Source organism: Papio anubis, chromosome 12, assembly GCF_008728515.1.
Source record: "Papio anubis isolate 15944 chromosome 12, Panubis1.0, whole genome shotgun sequence".
Taxonomy (NCBI): Eukaryota; Metazoa; Chordata; class Mammalia; order Primates; family Cercopithecidae; genus Papio; species Papio anubis.
The window spans coordinates 62,727,491-62,752,819 of NC_044987.1; the positions used below are offsets into that span (position 1 = coordinate 62,727,491).

Below are 25,329 nucleotides of genomic sequence, written 5' to 3' on the forward strand. Positions count from 1 at the left end.
AGGGTTTTACCATGTTGGCCAGGCTAGTCTTGAACTCCTGACCTCAAGCAACCCACCTGCCTTGGCCTTCCAAAGTGCTAGGATTGCAGGCATAAGCCACCACACTTGGCCTCTTTTCCATCCTTGCCCAAGCCACTAACACCTCTCATGCTGGTAATAGCTTTCTAAGTAATTTGTTTCTCCTCTTTCTTACCACCTACTCTCAATATAGGAGACTTCAGAATCACCCTTCACTCACAATCACATGACTTCTCTGTCTAAACAACTCTCAGGATTTCCTAAATCAAGTAAAAATTCAAGTCTTGATATTAGTCTACAAAGTTGTATAAAATATGGCCCCCACATCCCCCAGTATTTTCCCTTGCCCTCTCTTCAAATGGCCAAAACTCAAGAGTTTTTAGACTCAGTTTCCACTAGCTGGAATGTTCTTCTCCCAGCAATCTGTACAACTTGCTCTTTCATCTTCTTCAGATACGTCACTGCTCAAACATCACCTTCTCATGTGAAGCATTCCTTAGTCATCTTCATCTTAAACTGTCTTTCTCCCTTTCCCCACATATATCCAGGCATTCCTTCCTATTCCTATGGTATCCCTGAATTATTATTTTTCTCCATAGCACTTAATCCAAAATGGCAATTATGTTTTAGTTTTAGTTATCTGTCTCTCCTTAATATAATCTAATATGATATCAAGTGCTTACTAGTTCCAAAGGCAGTTTTGTTCTGACCATATGCAAAGCCTGAATTAGTGGTGGAGGAACTGAAGAGTCCTGTTGCACTGGAAGTGGCTGGAGAAGACCCAAACAAGCCAGTTGTGGTACCTGCTCCCACCTGGTTCTGTGGGCCTTTCCTGTTAGCCTGATAATCCTCTAAACGAAGTTCCTGAAGGGGGGGAAAACATATTTCTAATCTTAACATGTAGCTAAAAATAATTATTTAGGAGGCAAATACTTGAATTTAGTATTCAAGTTCTACTTTCACATAGGAACCATGACTAAAAGAGAGAAAACTAAGGAATGACATTATATCATTAAAGAAAAACATTTCCAACAAACACTAAAATTCATACCACAATTATTGTAAAACTACAAGCCAAAGAGTCAATCATATCTTAATCTCAGTTTTCTTTTACAAACAATACACTCTTCTGGTAAAATGTCATAAAATAATCCTAACTCTCCCTAGCCCTAAAATATAAAAATAAAATAAAAATTATAGTGAATTAAAAGATGCAGATTCTGTGGGGCAAAAAATTTACAAAAAGAATAAAGTTTACCAATTTTGTCTCAAGTCAGTATGTTCCTGGCACAGCTCAATAAAGCAAGCATAGTTTGGTATGCAGAAAGAAGCAATCACTACAATTGGGAACGACTATCACAATGTACAACAACCTACTACATAAGCAATAAGAATGAAGAAACTAACTTCATTCAACAACATGGATGAGTATCTCAATGTTGAAAGACAGCCATTAAGAAGTACATAATGTGGCTGGGCGCTGCAGCTCATGCCTGTAACCCCGGCACTTTGGGAGGCCAAGGCGGATGGATCACAAAGCCAGAGTTCAAGAACAGCCTGGCGAACACAGCAAAATCCTGTCTCTACAAAAAATCAAAAATTAGCTGGGCATAGGGGCGTGCAGCTGCAATCCCAGCTACTCCGGAGACTGAGGCAGGAGACTGCTTAAATCCAGGAGGCAGCGTTTATAGTGAGCTGAGATCACGCCACTGCACTCCAGCCTAGGCAACAGAGCAAGACTCCATCTCAAAAAAAAAAAAATTTAGCTGGGTGTGGTGGCCCACACCTGTAATCCAAGCTACCAGGGAGGCTGAGGTGCAAGAATTGCTTGAACCTGGGACGCAGAGGTCATAGTGAGCCAAGATGCGCCACTGCACTCCAGCCTGGGTGACAGAGACACTGGCTCAAAAAAAAAAAAAGAAAAACTTTTATTAAGCTGTATGACTTTGCATAGTTTTACTAAAAACACCTTCATATGCATGCATACACACTGCCCAGCGTAACAGAAGCAACATCCAATCAGAACAGACGATTAGACTGGGCTCAGGGGCTCATGCCTGTTATCCCAGCACACTGGGAGGCCGAGGAAGAAAGATCACTTGAGCTCAGGAGTTTGAGACCGGCCTGAGCAACGTAGTAAGACCTCATCTCTACAAAAAAATTTTTAAACATTAGCTGGGCATGGGGCACATGCCAGCAGTCCCAGCTATTTGAGAGGCTAAGGACATGAAGCCTGGGAAGCTGAGACTGCAATGAGCTGTGATTGTGTCACTGCATTCCAACCTGGGCAAAAAAGCTAAAAAAAAAAAAAAAAAAAAAAAAAAAAAGACCATTGGGGTGCTATACCTTCACATATCCCTGAATATTATCCCTGCCTAAACAAGTAGATATCTAGAAATAATACTTGATTTTTAAAAATAATTCGGTTAATTTTTTACATAAACCCAAACTGAACCCCTCTATCCTAAAGATAATCAAAACCATTTTTAAAAGCTACATTCCAATAGAATCAAAAAGGTTAGACTGACATTCTGTATTGTATTTTACTGACCTCTAGTGACTTGCTTTCATATTCTTTCATAGCAGTAATACACTGGTGCTTGGTACTTATGTTAGTGCTAACTCCAGCCTTGACCATAGTATCTGTACCAGTTGGAGGCTACAAAGAAATAAAGGCAAATTTGTAGGTCCGAGTTTTATATTGCTGCTCTCTCAGACACAATTTCTCAACCACTGAACTCTAAAACTAGTCCTCCCAGGTCTTTTATACTGAGATGGTTTCAAGGGTGTTTGATTAAATATACTGCATTTCTGATCTCTCCCCACATCAAGATTATCTGAATAAATCAATCTTAGTAACAAAGTAATCACAAACCCAAGGATTAATCCCATAACCCAAGCCATCCAATTACATGCTAAAATACATGTAATACTATGCACAAGGAAAGTTTTACCCAATATATACATTTAAACCTCTATATCTAAGTTCTCCTTTCTATTCTGCCCTGTAATGTTGCATTAAAAAAATACAGAGGGCCGGGCACGGTGGCTCACGCCTGTAATCCTAGCACTCAGGGAGGCCGAGGCGGGTGGATCACAGGGTCAGGAGTTTGCGACCAGCCTGGCCAATATGGTGAAACCCTGTCTCTACTAAAAAATAAAAAAAAAACAACAATAAATTAGCCAGGCATGGTGGCACGCACCTGTAGTCCCAGCTACTCAGGAGGCTGAGGCAGGAGAATCGCTTGAATTCGGGAAGTGGAGGTTGCAGTGGGTCAAGATTGCGCCACTGCACTCTGGCCTGGGCAACAGAGTGAGACTCCATCTCAAAAAACAGCAACAACAACAACAACAACAACAACAAAAATATGGAAACCGACCAGGCACAGTGGCTCACGCCTGTAGTCCCAGCACTTTGGGAGGCCGAGGTGGGTGGATCGCTTGAGGTCAGGAGTTCAAGACCAGCCTGGCCAACATGGTGAAACCCTATCTGTACTAAAAATACAAAAATTAGCTTGGGTGGGTGCCTGTAATCCCAGCTACTTGGGAGGCTGAGGCAGAAGAATCACTTGAACCGAAGAGGCGGAGGTTGCAGTGAGCCAAGATTGCACCGCTGCACTCCAGTCTATCTTCAGAGAAAAAAAAAAAAGAAATATGGAAACCTGTTTTTCCCCGATAACCTTAAAAGGAAAAAGGCACAATAAGTAAAACTAATGATTCCTGCTTGTACTGCCAGTTTTCTCAACTATTGTGCTTTACAAAAGGCATCACACAGTATTTTTCACTATCGTTTATATTTTAACTTTAAATTCGGGGTTGTAAATTTAGTACTATGAATTAACCAATTTACCTGAGAAATTCTTCATTTTCTGGAGTATATTTTAACAAGTTTTATTTCTGCCAAAGATTTCCATTAGGCTAACTGCACTTCCAGCGTACCCTAAGAATCCCCCAAATATTTACATCAAGTGGTATTCCGTATGTTTCTGTAAACAAAATCCTCCACTCTAGCCCGCCACTCAACCCCTCTCAAAAACACACACACACACACACACACACACAAAAAAACTTTATGGCCCCATTTAGCCATTTCATCAACAAAACCTGTATTTTTAATCTGGTACAGAATGTTGATGAGTTACTCTTATTTGCCCCCTATTCTTTATTTCCATAAAGAATAGTTGACCAGGCCGGGCATGGTGGCTCACGCCTGTAATCCCAACACTTTGGGAGGCAGAGGTGGGCAGATCACCCGAGGTCAGGAGTTCAAGACCAGCCTGGCCACCACGGTGAAACACCATCTCTACTAAAACTACAAAAAAATTAGCTAGGTGTGGAGGTGGACTCCTGTAATCCCAGCTACTCGGGAGGCAGAGGCAGGAGAATCACTTGAACCCAAGAGGTGGAGGCTGCAGTGAGCTGAGATCACACCACCGCCCTCCAGCCTGGGCAACAAGAGTGAAACTCCGTCTTAAAACAAAACAAACCAAACTAAACCAAACCAAACCAACAGCTGACCATTCAGAAGCAAATTTTTAACACAGTAAATTCAAATTCTACCTTATACCAGCTTATTATAAAATTTTATGAATACACATTTGATTGGGATGAGCCTAATTCAAATATACATCATAATCTAGATTTGCATTTCACAAGTTTCCCTGTCTACTATACAACTTGTTTTTAACACATTGTTCAGGAAGTGTCAAGCTAAGCTGGATGAGAAGCAATTTTACTATTCATCCTGCAAAGAAATATACATGCGGGAAAAAACATTCCACAAAGATTGGAAGAAAATACATACGTTAAATTTAATAGTAGTCCCAGTAGGAGCAGCTGTAAAACTACTTGGCCCAAAGAGGGAGCCAGATGTGCTGCCAAAAGGATTAGAGGTGGTATTTGTGGTTCCAAAGAGTCCTCCACTGCTAGTACTGGTTCCAAAATCTAAAAATAAGAAAAATGAGATGATAACAGTAAGAAATTTAAGAATCTATAAGATGCCTTGGAATTGGGCTATGGCACTAGCGCCACAGTACTTTTTCACATTCTCAATTTTTTTTTTTTAAGACAGGGTCTTGCTCTGTCTCCTAGGATGGAGTGCAGTGGTACAATCACAGCTCACTGCAGCCTTGACCTCACAGGCTCAAGCAATACTCCTGCCTCAGTCTCCCAAGTAGCCGGGACCACAGGCATGTGCCGCCACACTCAGCTAATTTTTTTTTTTTAATTTTTGTAGAGAGTGCCTCTTGCCATGCTGCTCAGGCTAGTCTCAAATTGCTGGGCTCAAACAATCCTCCCACTTCGGCCTCCTAAAGTGCTGGGATTACAGGTGTGAGTCACTGCACCTGGTGTCACATCCTGAAATTTTTTACCTTTCAAGTCTCCCAAGCAAATATATTCAAATAGAAATTTTTTTTTTTCCGAGACCGAGTCTCGCTGTGTAGCCCAGGCTGGAGTGCAGTGGCGCGATCTCAGCTCACTGCAACCTCCGCCTCCCGGGTTGACGCCATTCTCCTGCCTCAGCCACCTGAGTAGCTGGGACTACTACTGGTTAGCCCGCCACCACACCCGGCTAATTTTTTGTATTTTTTTTTTTTTTCAGTAGAGACAAGGTTTCACTGTTGTTAGCCAGGATGGTCTTGATTTCCTGACCTCGTGATCCACCCACCTTTGCCTCCCAAAGTGCTGGGATTACACGCATGAGCCACCGCGCCTGGCCCAAACAGAAATTTCATACAGAAAAATACATACTTCCAAGCTCACAACTTTCAAGTGAAACAAAGTCTGAATCCTTTGGTCAGGTAAGTGTCCATAAAGACCTAAGGTCACACTTGGAAGACAACTTAAAAGAAATACCTTGTTTCATCATAAATTTTATCTCATTTCTCCTTTTCTCGTTTAACTAGATGCTGAATGAACTTGTCTTTCTGAAAACATCTTGGCACAGACTTCAAGAGTGGTCACAGTACATTTTATTTACATACATTATGACATATACCTACACACAACCGAAAACTTTAGAATATACAAGTGATCCTATTAGAGAAATCAAATATAGGTTAATGGAAAATTTCACACCCTAAAATTTCAGAAAAATTAGCAGTCACTGTCAATTACTTTACAGAAACTAATAAAGAAATAGAAAATCCTTGGATTACTTTACGTTTCCAAAAAGCTGACTTAAAAAAAATTACACATAAATGAATTTAATTGTTGCTAAGGAATATATTGCTGAAAGTATCAGAGACACTACTTCTAAAGAAGTTATGCCAGGTGCGGTGGCTCACGCCTGTAATCCCAGCACTTTGGGAGGCCAAGGCAGATGGAACACGAGGGTCAGGAGTTTGAGACCACCCTGGTCAATATGGTGAAACCCCATCTCTACTAAAAATATAAAAATTAGCTAGGCATGACAGCGGGTGCCTGTAAGTCCCAACTACTCGGGAAGCTGAGGCAGGAGACTCGCTTGAACGGGGGAGGCAGAGGTTGCAGTGGTGAGCAGAGATCACGCCACTGCACTCCAGTCTGGGTAAAAGATCGAGACTCCATCTCAAAAAAAAAGAGGTTATATATATGGTGCCAATTTACTAAGCAATAGAAATGTATTGCCAATATTTAGAATTAGTAACATCCTAGTTACCACGTTAAAGAGTCCTACGATTTCTCACTGGCAAACTGTTACTTCTTCTTTCTAAAACATGTCTTAATATATAGTTTAAAGCAAATAGGCACATTTCTTTTGAATTACTACTTTAGACTGTATTATATATTGTTATGGTTAAATATTTCAATGTTATACAAACAACTTTCCCTCTGGAAAATACTGACGGCTGGCTAACTATTCATTCTTCTATACTCTTGTGCCAGGAATGGCATCATTTGATAAGGCATACCTGATGAACTAGCAGTGGTTGCCTCAAAGTATAGCGCTGTGTGGAGAAGTATCCCCAAGACATGTTTGGACTTAAAGTGAAAAAAGCCATCAAATAAAAACATCTGCATGGACAAAGAATGGAGGAGTAACCATGTCATGTCCAATATGTCATTCCTGCTCTAGTCTCTTCATGCCAAATATAAAACAGAGACAAGAAGGTGCCTCTGCAGCACAATATGGCTGACTATAACATATTCCTCCTTGAAATTCTCCCATCTTAACATGAACTACACTACTCTGACCTGGCTTTTCACCCTTTCTCTGGCCATTCTACATCAGAAAGCTCTTCCTCTGCATATCCCTTAAGTAACAGTACTTCAAATTTCCATCCTTATAGAGATGTACATGCTGTCTTCCTTTTCAGCCTATTAACCTTTTCAGTACATATTGAAGTTTTCCTCTTCCCATATTTTTGCCAATTAGCGGGAAAAGAGGGTAGATGAACATAGAAAAAAGGAGAAAAGACAACACATTCAATAAGCAAACCAAATTATTAGATGCAGAGCTCTAGCAATATCCTACTTACTCCCAAAGCCAGTTGGTTTATTTTGTGCAAAGGCATTGTTTTGGGATGAGAAAAGACTGGTCCCTGTGCTTGCAGTTCCAAACAAGGTATTTGCTGTTCCTGTTGATGTACCAAACCCAAAGCCAGTGCTTGTGGAGGTAGCTGGCTGGCTAAATGAACTGGTTCCAAATAATCCTCCTGAGGAGATGGAGAAGGAGGGAAAAAGTTAAGTAGATCAGAGCCGCTAAGTCAATGCCTATACCAGCTACAAACAAACCAGTTATATCACAAATGAAGACCCTACCTGGTTTAGTCTGTGAATTTCCAAACAGGCCTCCAGTATTGTTGCTAGAACCAAATGCAGATGTTCCAAATGCCCCTCCACTGGTAGTGCCAAAGCCAGTATCTGCAAAAGCAAAATCCAGATTAAATTAGAATTTAGAATAAAATCTGCATAAGATGACCAAATGAAAAGGCGTTTTAATATTTCTTAAACTTCTGAATTTGAACTACTAGTCTAATTGAAAACATTTTTTCAAACTCCCATCAGAGTATGAATTACAGAGTAAAAACCAAGACACAGACATTTTATTCATTGTCCCCAGGGTAAGTATGAAAATTTGAAGTCAAAATGAGTGACTTTTCAATAAAAGTTACAGATGTTCATAGATTAAAAAAATAAAAAGAAAAGTGCTGGCCGGGCGCAGTGGCTCACATCTGTAATCCCAGCATTCTGGGAGGCCAAAGCGGACGAATCATTTGAGGTCAGGAGTTCAAGACCAGCCTGACCAACATGGTGAAATTCTGCCTCTACTAAAAATTCAAAAAAATTAGTGACACTCCATAGTCACTGAGATAAATGGTCTTTCATCAGGGGAACACATCAGAACAACCTGGGAAGCTTTTTCAAAATACGCACGTCCAGGTTTCAACTCCAGAAATTCTAATTCTATAATTTTTGATGAGATATGTATTTTGAATAAAACTTCCAAAGGTGACTGTGACGGGCACTTTTAGTTAAAAACCACAGACATGGATCCAGAGTTCTCTAAAAACGAGGTCAGGACCACTTAAGAAAACTTCCTTGCCAGGCGCGGTGGCTCACGCCTGTAATCCTAGTACTTTGGGAGGCCGAGGTGAGCGGATCACGAGGTCAGGAGATCGAGACCATGCTGGTTAACACGGTGAAACCCCATCTCTACTTAAAATACAAAAAAAAAAAAAAATTAGCCGGGCCTGGTGGTGGGCGCCTATAGTCCCAGCTACTCGGGAGGCTGAGGCAGGAGAACTGCTTGAACCCAGGAGGCAGAAGTTGCAGTGAGCCGAGATCGCGCCACTGCACTCCATCCTGGGTGACCGAGTGAGACTCCACCTCAAAAAAAAAAAAACAAACTTCCTCTATTATTAATTTTATTAGGTATGATAGAGGCTTGTTAGTTATGCTTCTTAAAGAATCCTTAGCCCAGTGCCATGGCTTATGCTTGTAATCCCCTCGCTTTAGCAGGCTTAAGCAGGAGAACTGCTTGAACCCAGGAGGTGGAGGTTACAGCGAGCTGAGAAAAATGAGCCAGGCATGGTGGTGTGCAACTGTGGTCCCAGCTACTTAGGAGGCTGAGGTATGAGGATTGCTTGGGTCTGGGAGGTTGAGGCTGTAGTGAACCATGATACTGCCAATGTACTCCAGCCTCAGTGAAAGTGCAGGATCCTATCTCAAAAAATAAATAAATAAATTTCATCAATTAGAGAAAGTTTCTGGGATTTAAAATATTCTGTTAAGATGCTCTCCTCCCCCTGGAAAGAAAGAGATAAAAACAAGACTGGGAAAATGCTCATTGTTAAAGTTGGGATATAAGTACACAAGAGTTCATTATACCATTCTTTCCAGCCTTGGATGAGTATAAACATTTTTAACAAAGTGTCACAGTTCTTTTAGAATTTGTCTAGCAGGGTTCCCAGTTTTTACTGGAAAAAAAAAAAAATTTTTTTGGGGGGGGGCTTTCTGGTAAAAAAACAAACAAACAAACAAAATCTCCAAAAAAAAGTTTAAATGTAAATAAGGATTGCTACAGGCAATGAGTCATATACGATATTGTATAAGACATTAGTCATATACAATACTGGATAGGGAGGGAGTTAGATCTCAGGAGGGTTGATGGGGATTAGACACTTCCACATTTTAACATTTCTGTGACATTTGAATGTCACATCATGTTCACAGGGTAAATTCCAGGGCAGTTATTTCATAATTGCATTTTAGACTTCAACATTAAAAGAATTATTTTCTGGTCTGAAAATCAGTAACAAATTATAACTTTCTGTTAAACAAAATAATGCAAATATTTTAAGTATCTTCTACTGATGATCAGAAGAAGGCCATGAAAACTTAGAATTTATTTCTACTTTCTTAAACACTGTTAAAGAGATCTTATCCTAGTTATTTTTTCAAGATGACTTTGCTATAAATATGAAAGTATAAATAAAATTCCCACCTAAAGCTTATCAGAGTGGAGTTGTTCTTAGTAAGAGAGTAATTAAGGTTTCCCCCTTTTATCCTTTTTAAAAACTTACTCTGTCCAAATGTTGAAGTTGTGCCAAAGCCACCTGTGCCACCCCCAAAGGGTATTCCAAATGATTTGTTAAACATCTTCAAAATGAGTCTTTGTTTCAGAAAGCTGGGAAAAAGAAAACATTATCACTCTCTTAAAGACCACAAAATGGAATGTAATTGTTTTAGAAAATCTATCATTCCACAAACTTAGGCCTATTCAAACTATCGTATATACTTTCATTCAATATCCTCAAACTGTATGATAAAATAAACCTTGTAAAATGATCCTTAATCTACAATGTTCGAGCCGAACAGTAAGGTTAAACTTCATAATTTGAGGTAAAACTTTAGATCCCAACATTAACCATCCATTTAAAATAATGTTTTCAATCTTTTTTTTTTTTTTTTACCTAAGTCCCCTTTTTAATCAGTAAGTATTTTAGATGTACAAGGCAAGGTGTTTATATGATCCACCTAGGAGGTTATGAATCATACCCATCAAAAATTATAACCACATCAAGCCTGTAATCCCAGCACTTTGGGAGGCCGAGACGGGCGGATCACGAGGTCAGGAGATCGAGACCATTCTGGCTAACACGGTGAAACCCCGTCTCTACTAAAAAATACAAAAAAATAGCCGGGCGCGGTGGCGGGCGCCTGTAGTCCCAGCTACTCGGGAGGCTGAGGCAGGAGAATGGCGTGAACCCGGGAGGCGGAGCTTGCAGTGAGCCGAGATCGCGCCACTGCACTCCAGCCTGGGCGACAGAGCGAGACTCTGTCTCAAAAAAAAAAAAAAAAAAAAAATTATAACCACAGTCTGTTACCCCAACCACCTAAAAAGCTAACATTTTTGTCAGGTTTTCTTTTTTCTTTTTTTGAAATGGAATGGTATGCAGTGGCTCACTACAACCTCCTCCTCCTGGGTTCAAGTTATTCTCCAGCCTCAGTCTCAGAGTAACTGGGATTACAGGCATGTGTCTAATTATTTGTATTTTTAGTAGAGACAGGGTTTCACCATGTTGGCCAGGCTGGTCTTAAACTCCTCATCTCAAGTGGTCCACCAACCTGGGCCTCCCAAAGTGCTGGGATTACAGGCATGAGCCACCGCACCTGGACAAGACTTTATTTTCCACAGTTTGCATTACAAAGTTTATTTTTCCCCTATCTTCGAGGGATATAAAACATGATAATAGTAAATGTTTTTCAAATTATGCATGCCCTGCCTTCCATCTCTAAATCCCAGAGATTCTGGTGCCCTGATATTCTCTTTGAGATTACGTTTTAAGACTATTCTCTATGGTCCCCTACTTATCTATCTTCTACTTCTAAGATTACAGAAAACCTTTGATGAAAATCCCTCACCTCTGGCCAGGCACAGTGGCTCAACCTCTAATCCCGGCAGCTCGGGGGGCTGAAGCTGGCTGATTGCTTGAGTTCAGGAATTCGAGACTAGCCTGGGCAACATGGTGGAGCCCTGTCTACAAAAAATCAAAGTTGGACTGGTGTGGTGACAGAGGACTGCAGTCCCAATTACTTGGTTGGCTGAGGTGGGAGGATTGCTTGAGCCCAGGAGATGGAGGTTGCCGTGAGCCATGATCCTGCCACTTCCCTCCAGCAAAGGTGATAGGGTGAGACCCTGTCTCAAAAACAAACAAAAAAACCCTTACCTTGGCCAGGCGCAGTGGCTCACACCTGTAATCCCAGCACTTTGGGAGGCCAAGGCGGGTGGATCACCTGAGCTCAGGAGTTCGAGACCAGCCTGGTCAACACAGTGAAAGCCGGTCTCTACTAATAGTACAAAAATTAGCCAGATGTGGTGGTGCATGCCTGTAATCCCAGCTACTTGGGAGGCTGAGGCAGGAGAACTGCTTGAACCTGGAAGGCAGATGTTGCAGTTAGCTGAGATTGCACCACTGTACTCCAGCATGGGTGACAAGAGCGAAACTCTGTCTCAAAAACAAACAAAAATCCTCACCTCATATAAATTATTTCACTCCTGTATCCAAACTATGCACCTGGTTATTTAATGAACTGGACCAAACTGTTCCAAGAACGACTACAAAGAAAAGTTTGGTTACCCCCCATCTGAATAAAAATAACTGTATAGTTTACTCAAAAGAGCTTCCCCCCTCCATAAATTTTCCTTAAATTTAGATGCCTGCTACCTCTTATCTGCCAGTAGACAATAGGTTAATAAGTAAACTACTTTCAGTATAAAAACTCTGAAAACAGCCAATCATGCTTATCTGGATTTTGTGACAGGTATGATGATTTTTCTATTATAGCCACACAATGTATGTAGAGTAATCTTTTCTTCTAGGAAACTCACGCCGTGTTCACATAATAGAATTAAATATTACATTTTGAGGTCTTCCCCAAATTCTAGTGTCCCACTAACACTTCTAGTCGCTCTAATACCCAAACATTTTGTGCAACATTGAAAAAGATAAGGCTGTTCCTTAAATAAATGATGCTTTACAGAAATATTCTCTCTCCTAAAATTCCCTAGGAAAAAAAATTAAATAGTTATTTATCTCAATATCCAAAAATTGAGTAACTCCTTTGATTAAACAAAGCTCACTAAAACCAGTGGTTCCAGAGGGCCACATCAGAATTAGGTGGCAAGCTTTTCAAAATACAAACTCTGGCCGGTTACAGTGGCTCACATCTGTAGATCCCAATGCTTTGGGAAATTGAGGCAGGAAGGTCTGTTTAAAGCCAGACCAGCTTGGACAACAGACCAGCTTGGACAACACGTCTCTATTAAAAAAATAAAATAAAATGCAAACGAGGCATGGTGGTGCATACCTGTATGCAGCACCAGCTACTAGTGAGGTTGAAGCTAGAAAATCACTTTAGCCCAGGAGTTCAGGCCTGCAGCAAGCTACGAATGGTGCCACTGCACTCCAGCAAGCAAGCAAACAAACAAAAATACAAATTGCCAGGCTCCATTCTAGAAATACTGAACCAAAATGTCTAGGGCTGGGGTATAGACATTTGCATTCAGAAAAAGTTCAAGTTACTCTAAAGCACACCCTTGGCCGGGTGCAGTGGCTCATGCCTGTAATTCCAACACTCTGGGAGGCAGAGGCAGGTGGGTCACCTGAGGCCAGGAGTTTGAGACCAGCCTGGCCAACATGGTGAAACTCTGTCTCTACTGAAAATACAAAAACTAGTCGGGCGTGGTGGTGGCACCTGTAGTCCCAGCTACTCAGGAGGCTGAGACAGGAGAATTGCTTGAACCCTGGAGGTAGAGCTTGCAATGAGCTGAGACCGTGCCACCGCACTCCAGCCTGGGCAACAGAGTGAGCCTCCATCTCAAAAAATACAAATGAACAAAATAAAAAAATAAAATAAGGTTATGGCAAAAAACGATGGATTTTTGGCTTCTCATGAAAAACCTGATAATTAACCAAACTATGACTAAAATCACTTCATGTCAATGACAGGCTGGAGCTTAGTAGCAATTCCCTCTATTTACCTCTCTTCTGTGAGAGCATGCACTCTCCAAAGTGCCACAATACCCACCCAATATCACTCATTTACATCAACTGCCTGGTTCCCGTGGGTTTTCAGTTTGTGACTACTGACACAATCAGAGGAAGAACATGTAGCATTTTACTTCCTCTATTAACAATAAGGCTGGATACAGTGGCTCACGCCTGTAATTCCAGCGCTTTGGGAGGCCAAGGTGGGCAGATCACTTGAGGCCAAGAGTTTGAGACCAGCTTGGCCAACATGGCAAAACCCCATCTCTACTAAAAATACACAACTCAGCTGATAGCAGTGGTGCACACCTGTAATCCCAGCTACTCGGGTGGCTGAGGCAGGAGAATCGCTTGAACTCAGGAAGTGGAGGTTGCAGTTAGTTGAGATCACGCCACTGCAGTACAGTCTAGGCAACACAGTGAGACTCTGTCTCAACAAACAAATAACAGAAGAACTGGATAATACAGATATTTGCATTAACTATTTTCCACTCCATTTAGATTTTACTCCAAAAATGTAGTAAAATCCATTAAAAAAAAAAGTAATCCTAGAGACAGAAATAAACCCATTAAAGTTTAAAGGCATATCACATTTAAGCCTTTATCCTTTCAAATATGTTAAACTGGCCCAAGCTGAAACCTCCCCCAGGAAGAAATACAAGATAACATTTGAGTTCTTACAATGTCCCAGGCACTGTTCTAAATGCTGTTTATGAATTATCTCATGTAAACTTCCCAAGAATCCAATGATGTAGGTATTTTTATCTCTATTTTACAAGGATGAAATTAAGGCACAAGAATCTATTTGCCCAAGACAAAGCTATTGTTGACCCCAGCGTGGCCGATGCTTCTAGAATCTAGAGCCTACAGCTCCTAAAGAACACTGCTAATTAAAGGGAAATGACCTTGCATTCACTATAAACGAGGAACCTACAAAACCAACATTTGGCACCACAGATCCAGCACTATCAGGAAAAGACACTTCTCTGGCAAATATGTGAGTTCTAGTCACCAGAAATAATCTCTTTCATGGAGTAAGGATAATGTATAAGGCATACCCATGGCAAAGATGAAATTTACAACAAAGATTAACTTTTCTCCTTTTTTTCTTTATGAACGGACTTATACCCGTTGCAGTTTTTTCTTTTTGGTATATTTAAAAAGAAAAAAGAAAAATGAAATTGTGTTACATAGAAAAGAGAACTTTAACTTTACCCTTAATTTTACTCTGTTCTCTATGCTCAAAAATCTCCTAATTCAGATTCTCAGATACAAGAAGTATGCCTTATAATACACATCAGTAGTCCAATCAATGGACAAATATTCTGACACAAATATTCTGACATTCCAAAGTGAAGTTCTATAAACTGATATACTGCTTTACACATCTAACTTTTTTTTTTTTTCCCCAGGATCATAGAGGCTAACAAATCCTGCCTCAGGTTTATTTGTACAAAAAGCACAGGAGGACCCCAGCCCCATGCAGATGGCAGCCCAGAGGTGGGGGTGGGGGGTCGCACCAGTCCTTCTGTCCTCACGTTGGCAGACAGAGATACCTACTCTGTAGCCTTTGTAGTGGCCTGGGCACCTTTGGGAACCTGAGCTGGAATTGAAGCTGGAGCTGCAGCCTGGGCCTTGGTTTGATCCTTGGCCTTGGCCTTGGCCTTTGGCCGGCACAGCCGGAGCCCCTTGGCAATGCGAGCACGAGCACGCTTCCCAAGCTTGGGGTGGGCAATGTAGGCAAGTCGATCAAGCTTGCGGCTGACACCCTTTGGGATCTTGGGCTTAACCTCCTTGGGCTTTACGAGAGCCTTGACAGCCTCGGCACGTGCACTCATGGCCTTGGCATTGTTGGCCTGCATCTTCTTTAGGCCCTTCTTGTTGTGCTTCTTGGCAAAGCGCATGTTCCTCAGGAACTTGGGGTCCACCCCCTTAAGAGATTCGTATCTTTGTGATCGGGGTTTCTTGATACCATTTCTGTGCCATTTTCGGGACTGGTTGTGTGTGGTGTGGTTCTTGGACTTGGCCATGTCTGCACCTTTAGCCGCGGCTCCCGAAGCGCCTAGAACCGGAAGCCACATCTAACTTTTATGATCTCTGTAACTCTGGGTACAATAACAAAATTCAGTTTTCTACCCAGAAAAGTGGTGGATATCCTGAAATGTGGTCAAAACAAAACAAACAACTCCAGGCAACTGTCAACTTTAAGACTATCTGAAAGACGCATATATGCACGCTTTCCAAGACATTTCCAATTTGCTGCTAACTCCAGACACAAATGATAAGTAGTTTTTCCTCTCCACTTCATTAAGCTCCTTTGTATCAAAGCCAGCAAAGAGCAAAAACAATAAATATGTGTTAGATGAATGGATTAGTATAGTACTTCCCACTTGACAAAGCATTTTTTCATACGTCCTCTTATCTAATCTTCACGAAAATACCAAGAGGCAGGGATTATCACACACAGTCAAACTGAATGAAAATTTTTGCCCTAGACAAGAGGGCTGGGAAAGGAGGCTGGGTGGAATTCCAGGAAGAAGAGATTAATTAGCCTAATGTAACCTAATAACATATCCTAACAAAACTATCTGGAACCTTCTGTTTTACGGTATCCTCCCTAGGATAGATCTTTGATCAAGCCATTCCCTTGGTTAGAACATCATATCCTCTATAAGGCTGGGCACGGTGGCTCACGTCTGTAATCCCAGCACTTTGGGAGGCCGAGGTGGGTGGATCACCTGAGGTCAGGGGTTCGAGACCAGCCTGGCCAACATGGAGAAACTCTGTCTCTACTAAAAATACAAAAATTAGCCAGAAGCGGTGGTGCATGCCTGTAATCCCAGCAACTCGGGAGACTGAGGCAAGAGTCGCTTGAACCCGGGAGGCGGAGGTTGCAGTGAGTCAAGATCACGCCACTGCATTCCAGCCTGGATAACAGAGCAACACTCTGTCTCAAACAAAAAAAGAACATCATACCCTCTCTAAAAATCATCTCCTTTTCTTCCTAAAAATTGTTGCTCAAGCCTCACCTGCTTTCACAAGACTGTCGCACACCCTTAAACTCTTTATTACTATAAAAACACTTCAAAGGCCAGGCGCAGTGGCTCATGTCTGTGATCCTAGCACTCTGGGAGGCTCAGGCGGGCAGATCACGAGGTCAAGAGATTGAGACCATCCTAGCCAAACCCCATCTCTACTGAAAATACAAAAATTAGCTGGGCATGGCGGTGTGTGCCTCTAGTCCCAGCTACTTGGGAGGCTGAGGCAGGAGAATCACTTGAATCCAGGAGGCAGAGGTTGCAGTGAGCTGAGATCGGGCCACTGCACTTCAGCTTGGCGACAGAGTCAGACTCCATCTCAAAAAAAATAAAACTACTTTACTTCCCCTCCTCCTTTCCAACACTGATTACGTAAATTAGTATCACTCAGCTGCTTTTAGTTATGCAATATATTTGTTATTATACCTGCCACCTGAGTGTTTTACCTGTTTGCTGCTCTGGGTTAAAAAAAACGTCTTGACTTTGCTCACTGGGTGTAAATTAATTTTAAATAGTCCATAGTATCTTACATAGCTCCTTCCTAACAGCACTGAGCAGCATTTTTTCCATTCCCTTAACATAACCCTAATCATTTTAGAGTGAAGAGTGTATTAGCTTTGGTGTGAGACATCTGTGTTTAAATCTCTGTCACTCGGCTAGGTGCGGTGGCTCATGCCTGTAATCGCAGCACTTTGGGAGGCCAAGGCTGGTGGATCACCTGAGTTCAGGAGTTCGAGACCAGCCTGGCCAACATGGTGAAACCCCGTCTCTACTAATAATACAAAAATTAGCCTGCACACTACTCAAGAGGCTGAGGCAGGAGAATTACTTGAACCTGGGAGGCGGAGGTTGCTGTTGAGCCCAGATGATGCAACTGCACTCCAACCTGGGTGACAAGAGTGAAACTGTTTCCAAAAACAAATAAATAAATGTATAAAATAAAAGAATATATACCTAACTATTAAGAATCACTGTATAAGGCTGGGCACAGTGGCTCACGCATGTAATCCCACCACTTTGGGAGGCCCAAAGTGGGCGGATTACCTGAGGTCGGGAGTTCAAGACCAGCCTGAGGAACATGGAGAAACCCCCATCTCTACTAGAAATACATAATTAGCCGGTTGTGGTGGCGCATGCCTTCATCCCAGCTATTCAGGAGGCTGAGGCAGGAGAATCGCTTGAACCCAGGAGACAGAGATTGCAGTGAGGTAACAAGAGTGAAAAATCCTGTCAGTTACCATTTTTGTGACTCTTAAAATCTAAAGTTAATTCAAATTAAAAAGTTAAAAAAATAAAAAATTCCTCTGCCACTTGCTACTGTGTAAGTCATAATATTCAATCTCTCGGACCTCAATTTCTACATCTGAACAATAGGGATTGTACAGCCTACACCAAAAGACTGGTAGGAGCACAAAGTTGCCTCATACTAGAGCTCCTCAAAAGCAGCATTTGGTTTAGTTTTTCAACTGATATTTTACAGGTATTTATAATTTAAAAAGTGTAATAAATGTCCCCTCACTTTAAACTTTGGTTCATCAATGGCTAGCTAGAATGCCATAATTTCTTATTTCTCCATGCTTAAGTGTCATCCACTGATCACTTAGCACAAGTATAAAGCACCACTGCAAACAAAAACAAATCCCATCCCTGTATAAACACAATATATTGAGATTACTATGATCACTCAATCTCTTCCATCGATCTCACATCTTTATTCTCAACCATCCATCTTTTTAATTTACAAATTCATTTACCTATTTCTGTTTTCTTTTTGGTTTTTGTTTTGAGACGAGGTCTCACTCTGTTGCCCAGGCTGGAATGCAGTGGCATGATCATGGCTCACTGCAGCCTGGACCTCCTGGGTTTAAGTGATCCTCCCACTTTAGTCTCCCAAGTAGCTGAGACCACAGGTATGTGCCACTGTTGCCCAGGCTTGTCTCTAACTGCTGGACTCAAGCCATCTTCCTGCTTTGGCCTCCTAAAGAGCAGGGATTATAGGTGAGCCCTGTGCCAGGCCCATTTACCTCTTTTTCTTTCTTTTTTTTTTTTTGAGACACAGTCTTGCTCTGTTGACAGGCTGGAGTGCAGTGGCGTGATCTCGGCTCACTGCAACCTCTGCCTCCTGGGTTCAAGTGATTTCCCTGCCTCAGCCTCCCGAAAAGATGGGACTACAGGCACCCACCACCACACCTGGTTAATTTTTTGTATTTTAGTAGAGATGGGGTTTCACCACATTGGCCAGGATGGTCTCTATCTCCTGATCTCGTGATCTGCCTGCCTCAGCCTCCCAAAGTGCTGGGATTACAGGCGTGAGCCATCGCACCTGGCCCCATTTACCTATCAAGAAGGTTAAGCGTGCAAATACTAGTAAGCTCTGTGTCAAAGGAAGTAAAATTAAACAAAGATGTGAAGTGATGAGTGACTATAACATTTATGGAGGATGAACTGGTCCCTTCGTGAACAGACCAGCCCTAATTCAGGTGCTCAATTCTTCTCCCCTTGACCAATGATTTTTAAATATGTTTTAGCTATGAAACCCGACATATAAAACAGACATAAGCAGAAACTGCTCTGGCTGAAGTGAAGAGGGAGTAGGTACAGTAGAACACCATCAGCTCTGCCCCATGAAGCAGCTTAGGCCTCTATGAACCAATGTGAAATATTGTTCGAGATTAGTGGCTCTCAAAGTGTGATCCAAAGACGCCTAAAAGTCTCCAACACTTCTTCCAGGGGTTCCATGAAATCAAAACATTTTCGCAATAAAACTAAGACACTTTGCCTTTCTTCTTTACTGTTCTGACCTCTGTGCTGAGGTGCAATATCAATGGTGTGTAAAAATGCTGGAAACTCAGCATGAATCAAAGCAGCAACCCAAATGGTGCTGAACTAACACGGAATTCTTCACTGTTACCTATTTACTGTGGGCCGCAAGCCACCTAGGTGCCGAGGCAAGAGACTGAGGGCATGAGCTGTTCCAGTATAATAAAATATATAAAATAAGAATAGTTAGATACAGGTAATAGATATGATTATGTATGAATATCATTAATCATTAGCTTATAGCAATTATTCTTTACTCCAATATTATACTAGTCCTTGCTCTACAATTATAACTGAAGAAAAACCAGGCCATAAGAGCTGATGGGACATAGTGAGAAGTGACCAGAAGACAAGAGAGCCTTCTGTCAAGCCCGGACAGGGCCACCAGAGGGCTCCTTGGGTCTAGCGGTAACGCCAGCGTCTGGGAAGATGCCTGCTGCCAGGCGGCCCGTGGTCCAGCGGTAGCGTCAGTGTCAAGGAAAAACATCCGCTACTTAGCAGACCAGGAAAGGGAGTCTCCCTTTGGCCAGGAGTTCAGAGAAGACTTTACTCCTCCACCTCTTGTGGCGGGCCTGACATCAGTCAGGCCCGTCCGCAGTTACCCGGAGGCCTACCCATCTCCCTGTGATGCTGTGCTTCAGTGGTCAGGCTCCTAGTTCGCCTTCATGTTCCATCCTGTACACCCGGCTCTGCCTTTTAGATAACAGTAGCGAATTAGTGAAAGTACTGAAAGTCTCTGACATGCAGAAATAATGGCGTAAGCTGTGTCTCTCTCTCTCTCTCCTCTCTGCCTCGGCTGCCAGGCAGGGAAGGAACCCCCCTCACCGTCCAGTGGACACGTGACCCATGTGACCCTACCTATCATTGGAGGTGGCTCTCACTCCTTACCCTGCCCCTTTGTCTTGTATCCAATAAATATCAGTGCAGTCTGGCATTCGGAGCCACTACCAGTCTCCACGTCTTGGTGGTAGTGGTCCCCCAGGCCCAGCTGTTTTTCATCTCCTTGTCTTGTGTCTTTATTCCTACAGTCTCTCATCTCCACACACAGGGAGAAAAACCCACCGACCCTGTGGGGCTGGACCCTACAATTTACAATACAAAAAATTCCACTTTCACTTAAGAGGGTCCTTAATGAAGCAGTAAAAATTATTAGTTGTATTATTTCTCAACACTACAGCACACTTCTTTTAATTCGGTACTGGAAAATACTCAAAAACTTCTGCATACTCAAATACAAAGGATATCAAGGGGCAAACCACCTGTAATTACTTCTGAAAGCTAAATGAAGTTGTTTTTCTCATGGAACACCATTTTAATCCCCCCCCACTTTCTTTCTTTCTTTCTGAGACACAGTCTCGCTCTGTCACCCAGGCTGGAGTGTAGTGGCGCGATCTTGGCTCACTGCAACATCTGCCTCCCGGGTTCACGCCATTCTCCTGCCTTGACCTCCCGAGTAGCTGGGATTACAGGCACCCGCCACCACGCCCGGCTAACTTTCTGTATTTTTAGTAAAGACGGGTTTTCACCGTGTTAGCCAGGATGGTCTTGATCTCCTGACCTTGTGATCCGCCCGCCTCAGCCTCCCAAGCGCTGGGATTACAGGTGTGAGCCACCGCGCCCAGCCCACCATTTTAACTTCAAAGAATGATTGACAAACTATGGCTATTAAGATTTGGTACTGGCCGGGCATGGTGGCTAACACCTGTAATCCTAGCACTTTGGGAGGCCAAGGCGGGGGTGGATCACTTGAGGTTAGGAGTTCACAACCAGCCTGGCCAACATGATGAAACCTCGTCTCTACTAAAAATACAAAGAATTAGCCAGGCATGGTGGTGAATGCCTGTAATCCCAGCTACTTGGGAGGCGGAGACAGGAGAATCACTGGAACCCAGGAGGCGGAGGTTGCAGTGAGCTGAGATCCCACCATTGTACTCCAGGCTGGGGGAAAGAGCAAGACTTCGTCTCAAAAAAAAAAAAAAAAAAAGAAAAAGACAGGCCGGGCACGGTGGCTCAAGCCTATAATCCCAGCACTTTGGGAGGCCGAGGCGGGCAGATCACGAGGTCAGGAGTTCAAGACCAGCTTGACCAACATGATGAAACCCTGCCTCTACTAAAAATACAAAAATTAGCCATGTGTGGCGGCACCCGCCTGTAATCCCAACTACTCAGGAGGCTGAGGCAGGAGAACTGCTTGAACCCAGGAGGCGAGGTTGCAGTGAGCCGAGATCATGCCACTGCACTCCAGCCTAGGTGACAGAGTGAGACTCCATCTAAAAAAATAAAAAAAGAGTTGATACAAAAATTAGATTTCTAAAAACAGGTATTCACCACTATCAGGTTGTAAGCTTCTCAATTCTTAAAACGACTTATTTGATGAGATGGGTGGAAACAGAAACAATTTGTCAACATTTGGAAGATCTGGGCTGGGCCAATGAGGCTCACGCCTGTAATCCCAGCTCTTTAGGAGGCTGAGACGGGAAGATCACTTGAGGTCAGGAGTTCCAGACCAGCCATGGCCAACATGTTGAAACCCCGTCTCTACAAAAAATACAAAAATTAGCTGGGGGTGGTGGTGCACACCTGTAGTCCCAGCTACTCAGGAGGCTGAGGCATGAGAACTGCTTGAACCTGGAATGCAGAGGTTACAGTGAGTTAAGATTGTGCCACGACACTCCAGCCCAGGTGACAAAGTGAGACTCTGTCTGAAAAACAAAAAAATAAAAAATAATAAAAAAAGGAAGATCTGCGTAACTCAGTAAATCAGTATTTCCAAATGACCAATGCATCATGTTATAAAATCATAGAAGTGTAAAGATCCATTCAAAGTACAATACAGACCAATGGTTTTTAATACAACAGAGTACAAAAGTTCAACGACACAGTTTCAGATTCCATACTACAATGACCCTTCAAAAAGGTATGAGGCCAGGCGCTGTGGCTCACGTCTGAAATCCTAGCACTTTGGGAGGCCAAGGTGGGCGGATCACTTGAGGCCAGGAGTTCAAACCCAACATGGCAAAACCTCGTCTCTACTAAAAATACAAAAAACTAGCCTGGCGTGGTGATGTGTGCCTGTAGTCCCAGCTACTCAGGAGGCTGAGGCAGGAGAATCGCTTAAACCTGGGAGGCGGAGGTTGGAGTAGGCTGAGATAGTGCTACCGCACTCCAGCTTGGGCAACAGAGCAAGACTCCGTCCCAAAAAAACAAATAAAAAGGTTTGAGTGCAGTGTCAAAGAACAGTTAGAATTATTTGAAAAGGCTATCAAAATACTCCTCCCTTTTCCAATTATGCATCTGTATGAGGCTAGATTTTCTTCATATACTTCAACCAAAACAACATATCATGTGTCAGAATGCAAAGATTGTTACATCTAGTGTTTTTTTTTTTTTTTTTTTTTAATGAAATGGAGTCCTGCTCTGTTGCCTAGGATGGAGCACAGTGGTGTAATCTGGGCTCACTGCAACCTCTGCCTCCCGGGTTCAAGCGATTCTCTGCCTCAGCCTCCCAAGTAGCTGGGACTACAGGTGCGTATCACTGTGCCCAACTAATTTTTGTATTTTCAGTAGAGATGGGGTTTCACCGTGTTGGTGAGGCTGGTTTCAAACTCCTAACCTTGTGATCCACCCGCTTCAGCCTCCCAAAGTGCTGGGACTACAGGTGGTGAGCCACCACGCCCGGCCAGCTATCACTGTATTTTTAAGAATTTTTCTTTCCTTACTAAAAAAAAAACTGCAAGTATTTCCCATTACACTGAATTAAGTACAAATTCTCCAATGTGGTAATTATGGCTGGGCATGGTGGCTTACGTCTGTAATCCCAGCACTTTGGGAGGCTGAAGCGGGTGGATTGCTTGAGGTCGGGAGTTTCAGATCAGCCTGGCCAACATGGTGAAACCCTGTCTCTACTAAAAATACAAAATTAGCTGGGCGTGGTGGCACGCACCTGTAATCCAGCTACTTGGGAGGCTGAGGCAAGAGAATTGCTTGAACCCAGAAGGCAGAGGTTGCAGTGTGCCAAGATCACGAAATTGTACCATTGCACTCCAGCATGGATGACAAGAGCGAAACTCCATCTCAAGAAAAAAAAAAAAAAAAGAAAGAAAGTTAAAGAGTTTTTCATGGAGTCAGCTGTGGTGGCTCATGCCTGTAATCCCAGCACTTTGGGAGGTCGAGGCGGGCTGACCACGAGGTCAGGAAATCAAGACCATCCTGGGTAACACAGTGAAAACCCGTCTCTACTAAAAATACAAAAAATTAGCCAGGCGTGGTGGCGGGCGCCTGTAGTCCCAGCTAGGTGGGAGGCTGAGGCAGGAGACTGCCGTGAACCCGGAAGGCAGAGCTTGCAGTGAGCTGAGATTGCGCCACTGCACTCCATCCTGGGCGACAGAGCGAGACTCTGTCTCAAAAAAAAAAAAAAAAAAGTTCTTCACGATATTTTAACAAAATGTAATGCAAACAAATGCCAAGCCAAAGTGTTACTTTAATAATACATTTGAAAAGTTTTCACTAGAGTAGTAGTCTCAATAAAGGGCAATTGTGACAATTTCTTCAGACATTCCCGATTGTTAAAACCTGCAGAGGATGTGTTATGGGTATCTAATGGGTAGAGGTAGGAATGTCGCTAAATATCCTACAATATACAACAGAGGCCCCACGATAATTATCTGGCCCAAAGTCTCAAAAGTTCCAAAGCTGAGAAACCTTTCTCTAGAGCCATACTGTGCCAAATACTTAGGGTCAATTTCAAACAAAAAGAATGCACCAAGTTCTCAGGAAATGTTTACCTACCTTGCCTCTAATATGTACTGTTTTTTGTTTCGTTTTCTTTTTTCTTGAGTCAGAGTCTCGCTGTCACCTAGGCTGGAGTGCAGTGGCACATCTCAGCTCACTGCAACAGATGCTCACTGCAACCTCCGCCTCCCGAGTTCAAGCAATTCTCCTCCCTCAGCCTACCGAGTAGCTGGGACTACAGACGCATGACGCCAAGCCCAGCGAATTTTTTTTTGTTTTTTTTTTTAAGTAGAGACGGGGTTTCACCATGTTGCCCAGGCGGGTCTCGAACTCCTGAGCTCAGGCAATCCACCCGACTCGGCCTCCCAAAGTGCTAGGATTACAGGTGTGAGCCACCGCACCGGGCCTTTGTTTTGTTTTGAGACAGGGCCTCACACGGTTTCCCAGGTTGGAACTGCAATCACAGCACTGCAGCCTCAATCTCCTGGGCTCTGGCGATTCTCTGATTTCAGCCTACCGAGTAGTTCGAGTACAGGTGCAAGCCACCACACCTGGATAATTTTTGTATTTTTCATAGAGACAGGGTTTCCCCATGTTGCCCAGGCTAGTCTTCAACTTCTGGGCTCAAGCAATCCACCTGCCTCGACCTTCAAGGTGCTGGGATTACAAGGGTGAGTCACCATGCTCGGCCAATACTTATCGTCAAATCTCTGAATTTCTTATTCCCCTAACCTTTCAACAAATTGCATAACTGCATATAGTCTCATTATTGGAAATTAAACATTAGTACCATCATTCTTTACTTTCCAGGTTAACTACCACCACATAAATCATATTACAAGAAAATAATAACTAATTTTTTCAAAGCTGTAAATTTAGTTCCTTAAAAATTCTGCTTGCTCTATCTAGAACCTAGTAGACATAAACAAAGTCAGGTACCAGCTAGACGCAGTGGCTCACGCCTGTAATCTCAGCACTTTGGGAGGCTGAGGTGGGGGGTGGCTTGAGCCCAGGATTCAATACCAGCCTGGGCAACATAGCAAAACCCCATCTCAACCAAAAAAATACAAAAAAAATTAGCTGGGTATGGTGGTGCACACCTGAGGTCCCAGCTACTTGGGAGGCTGAGGTGGGAGGACTGCTTGAGCCCAGGAGGTTGAGGCTGCTGTGAACCGAGACTGCACCACTGCACTCCAGCCTGGGTGATAGAGTGAGACCCTATCTCATTAAATAAACAAATAAATGTC

At 42.9% G+C, this 25,329-nt stretch overlaps 2 protein-coding genes and 1 non-coding gene across 9 annotated transcripts in view; 1 reads left to right on the plus strand and 2 right to left on the minus strand.

Annotated features, from left to right (window-relative positions):
* The window catches only part of NUP98 (nucleoporin 98), a 130,978-nt gene that overhangs the window by 102,994 nt on the left and 2,655 nt on the right, over nucleotides 1-25,329 (minus strand). For 6 of the 7 annotated variants that reach the window (XM_031653235.1, XM_031653231.1, XM_031653233.1 and 3 more), the window contains exons 2-7: nucleotides 10,026-10,129; nucleotides 7,762-7,863; nucleotides 7,479-7,655; nucleotides 4,823-4,962; nucleotides 2,570-2,677; nucleotides 702-882 (exon numbers count right to left, since the gene is read on the minus strand). In XM_031653235.1, coding sequence (XP_031509095.1) covers nucleotides 702-882; nucleotides 2,570-2,677; nucleotides 4,823-4,962; nucleotides 7,479-7,655; nucleotides 7,762-7,863; nucleotides 10,026-10,101 — 784 coding nt within the window. In that variant the 5' untranslated portion in view covers nucleotides 10,102-10,129. Of the gene's footprint in view, nucleotides 1-701; nucleotides 883-2,569; nucleotides 2,678-4,822; nucleotides 4,963-7,478; nucleotides 7,656-7,761; nucleotides 7,864-10,025; nucleotides 10,130-11,367; nucleotides 11,613-25,329 lie in introns of those variants that run through there. The other variant, XM_031653232.1, reaches the window with a different exon arrangement.
* On the plus strand, nucleotides 9,371-9,429 carry LOC116269870. Its single transcript, XR_004177683.1, has one exon. It is a non-coding gene; the product is annotated as a U7 small nuclear RNA (small nuclear RNA).
* Nucleotides 14,903-15,622, minus strand: LOC116269733 (60S ribosomal protein L29-like). Its single transcript, XM_031653247.1, has one exon. It carries the CDS (start codon nucleotides 15,572-15,574, stop codon nucleotides 15,050-15,052), a length of 525 nt encoding a protein of 174 aa, XP_031509107.1. The 5' UTR covers nucleotides 15,575-15,622; the 3' UTR covers nucleotides 14,903-15,049.

Excerpts from the sequence above, each read along its gene's own strand:
- LOC116269733 (XM_031653247.1), bottom strand. The coding sequence starts at position 15,574 with ATGTGGCTTCCGGTTCTAGGCGCTTCGGGAGCCGCGGCTAAAGGTGCA.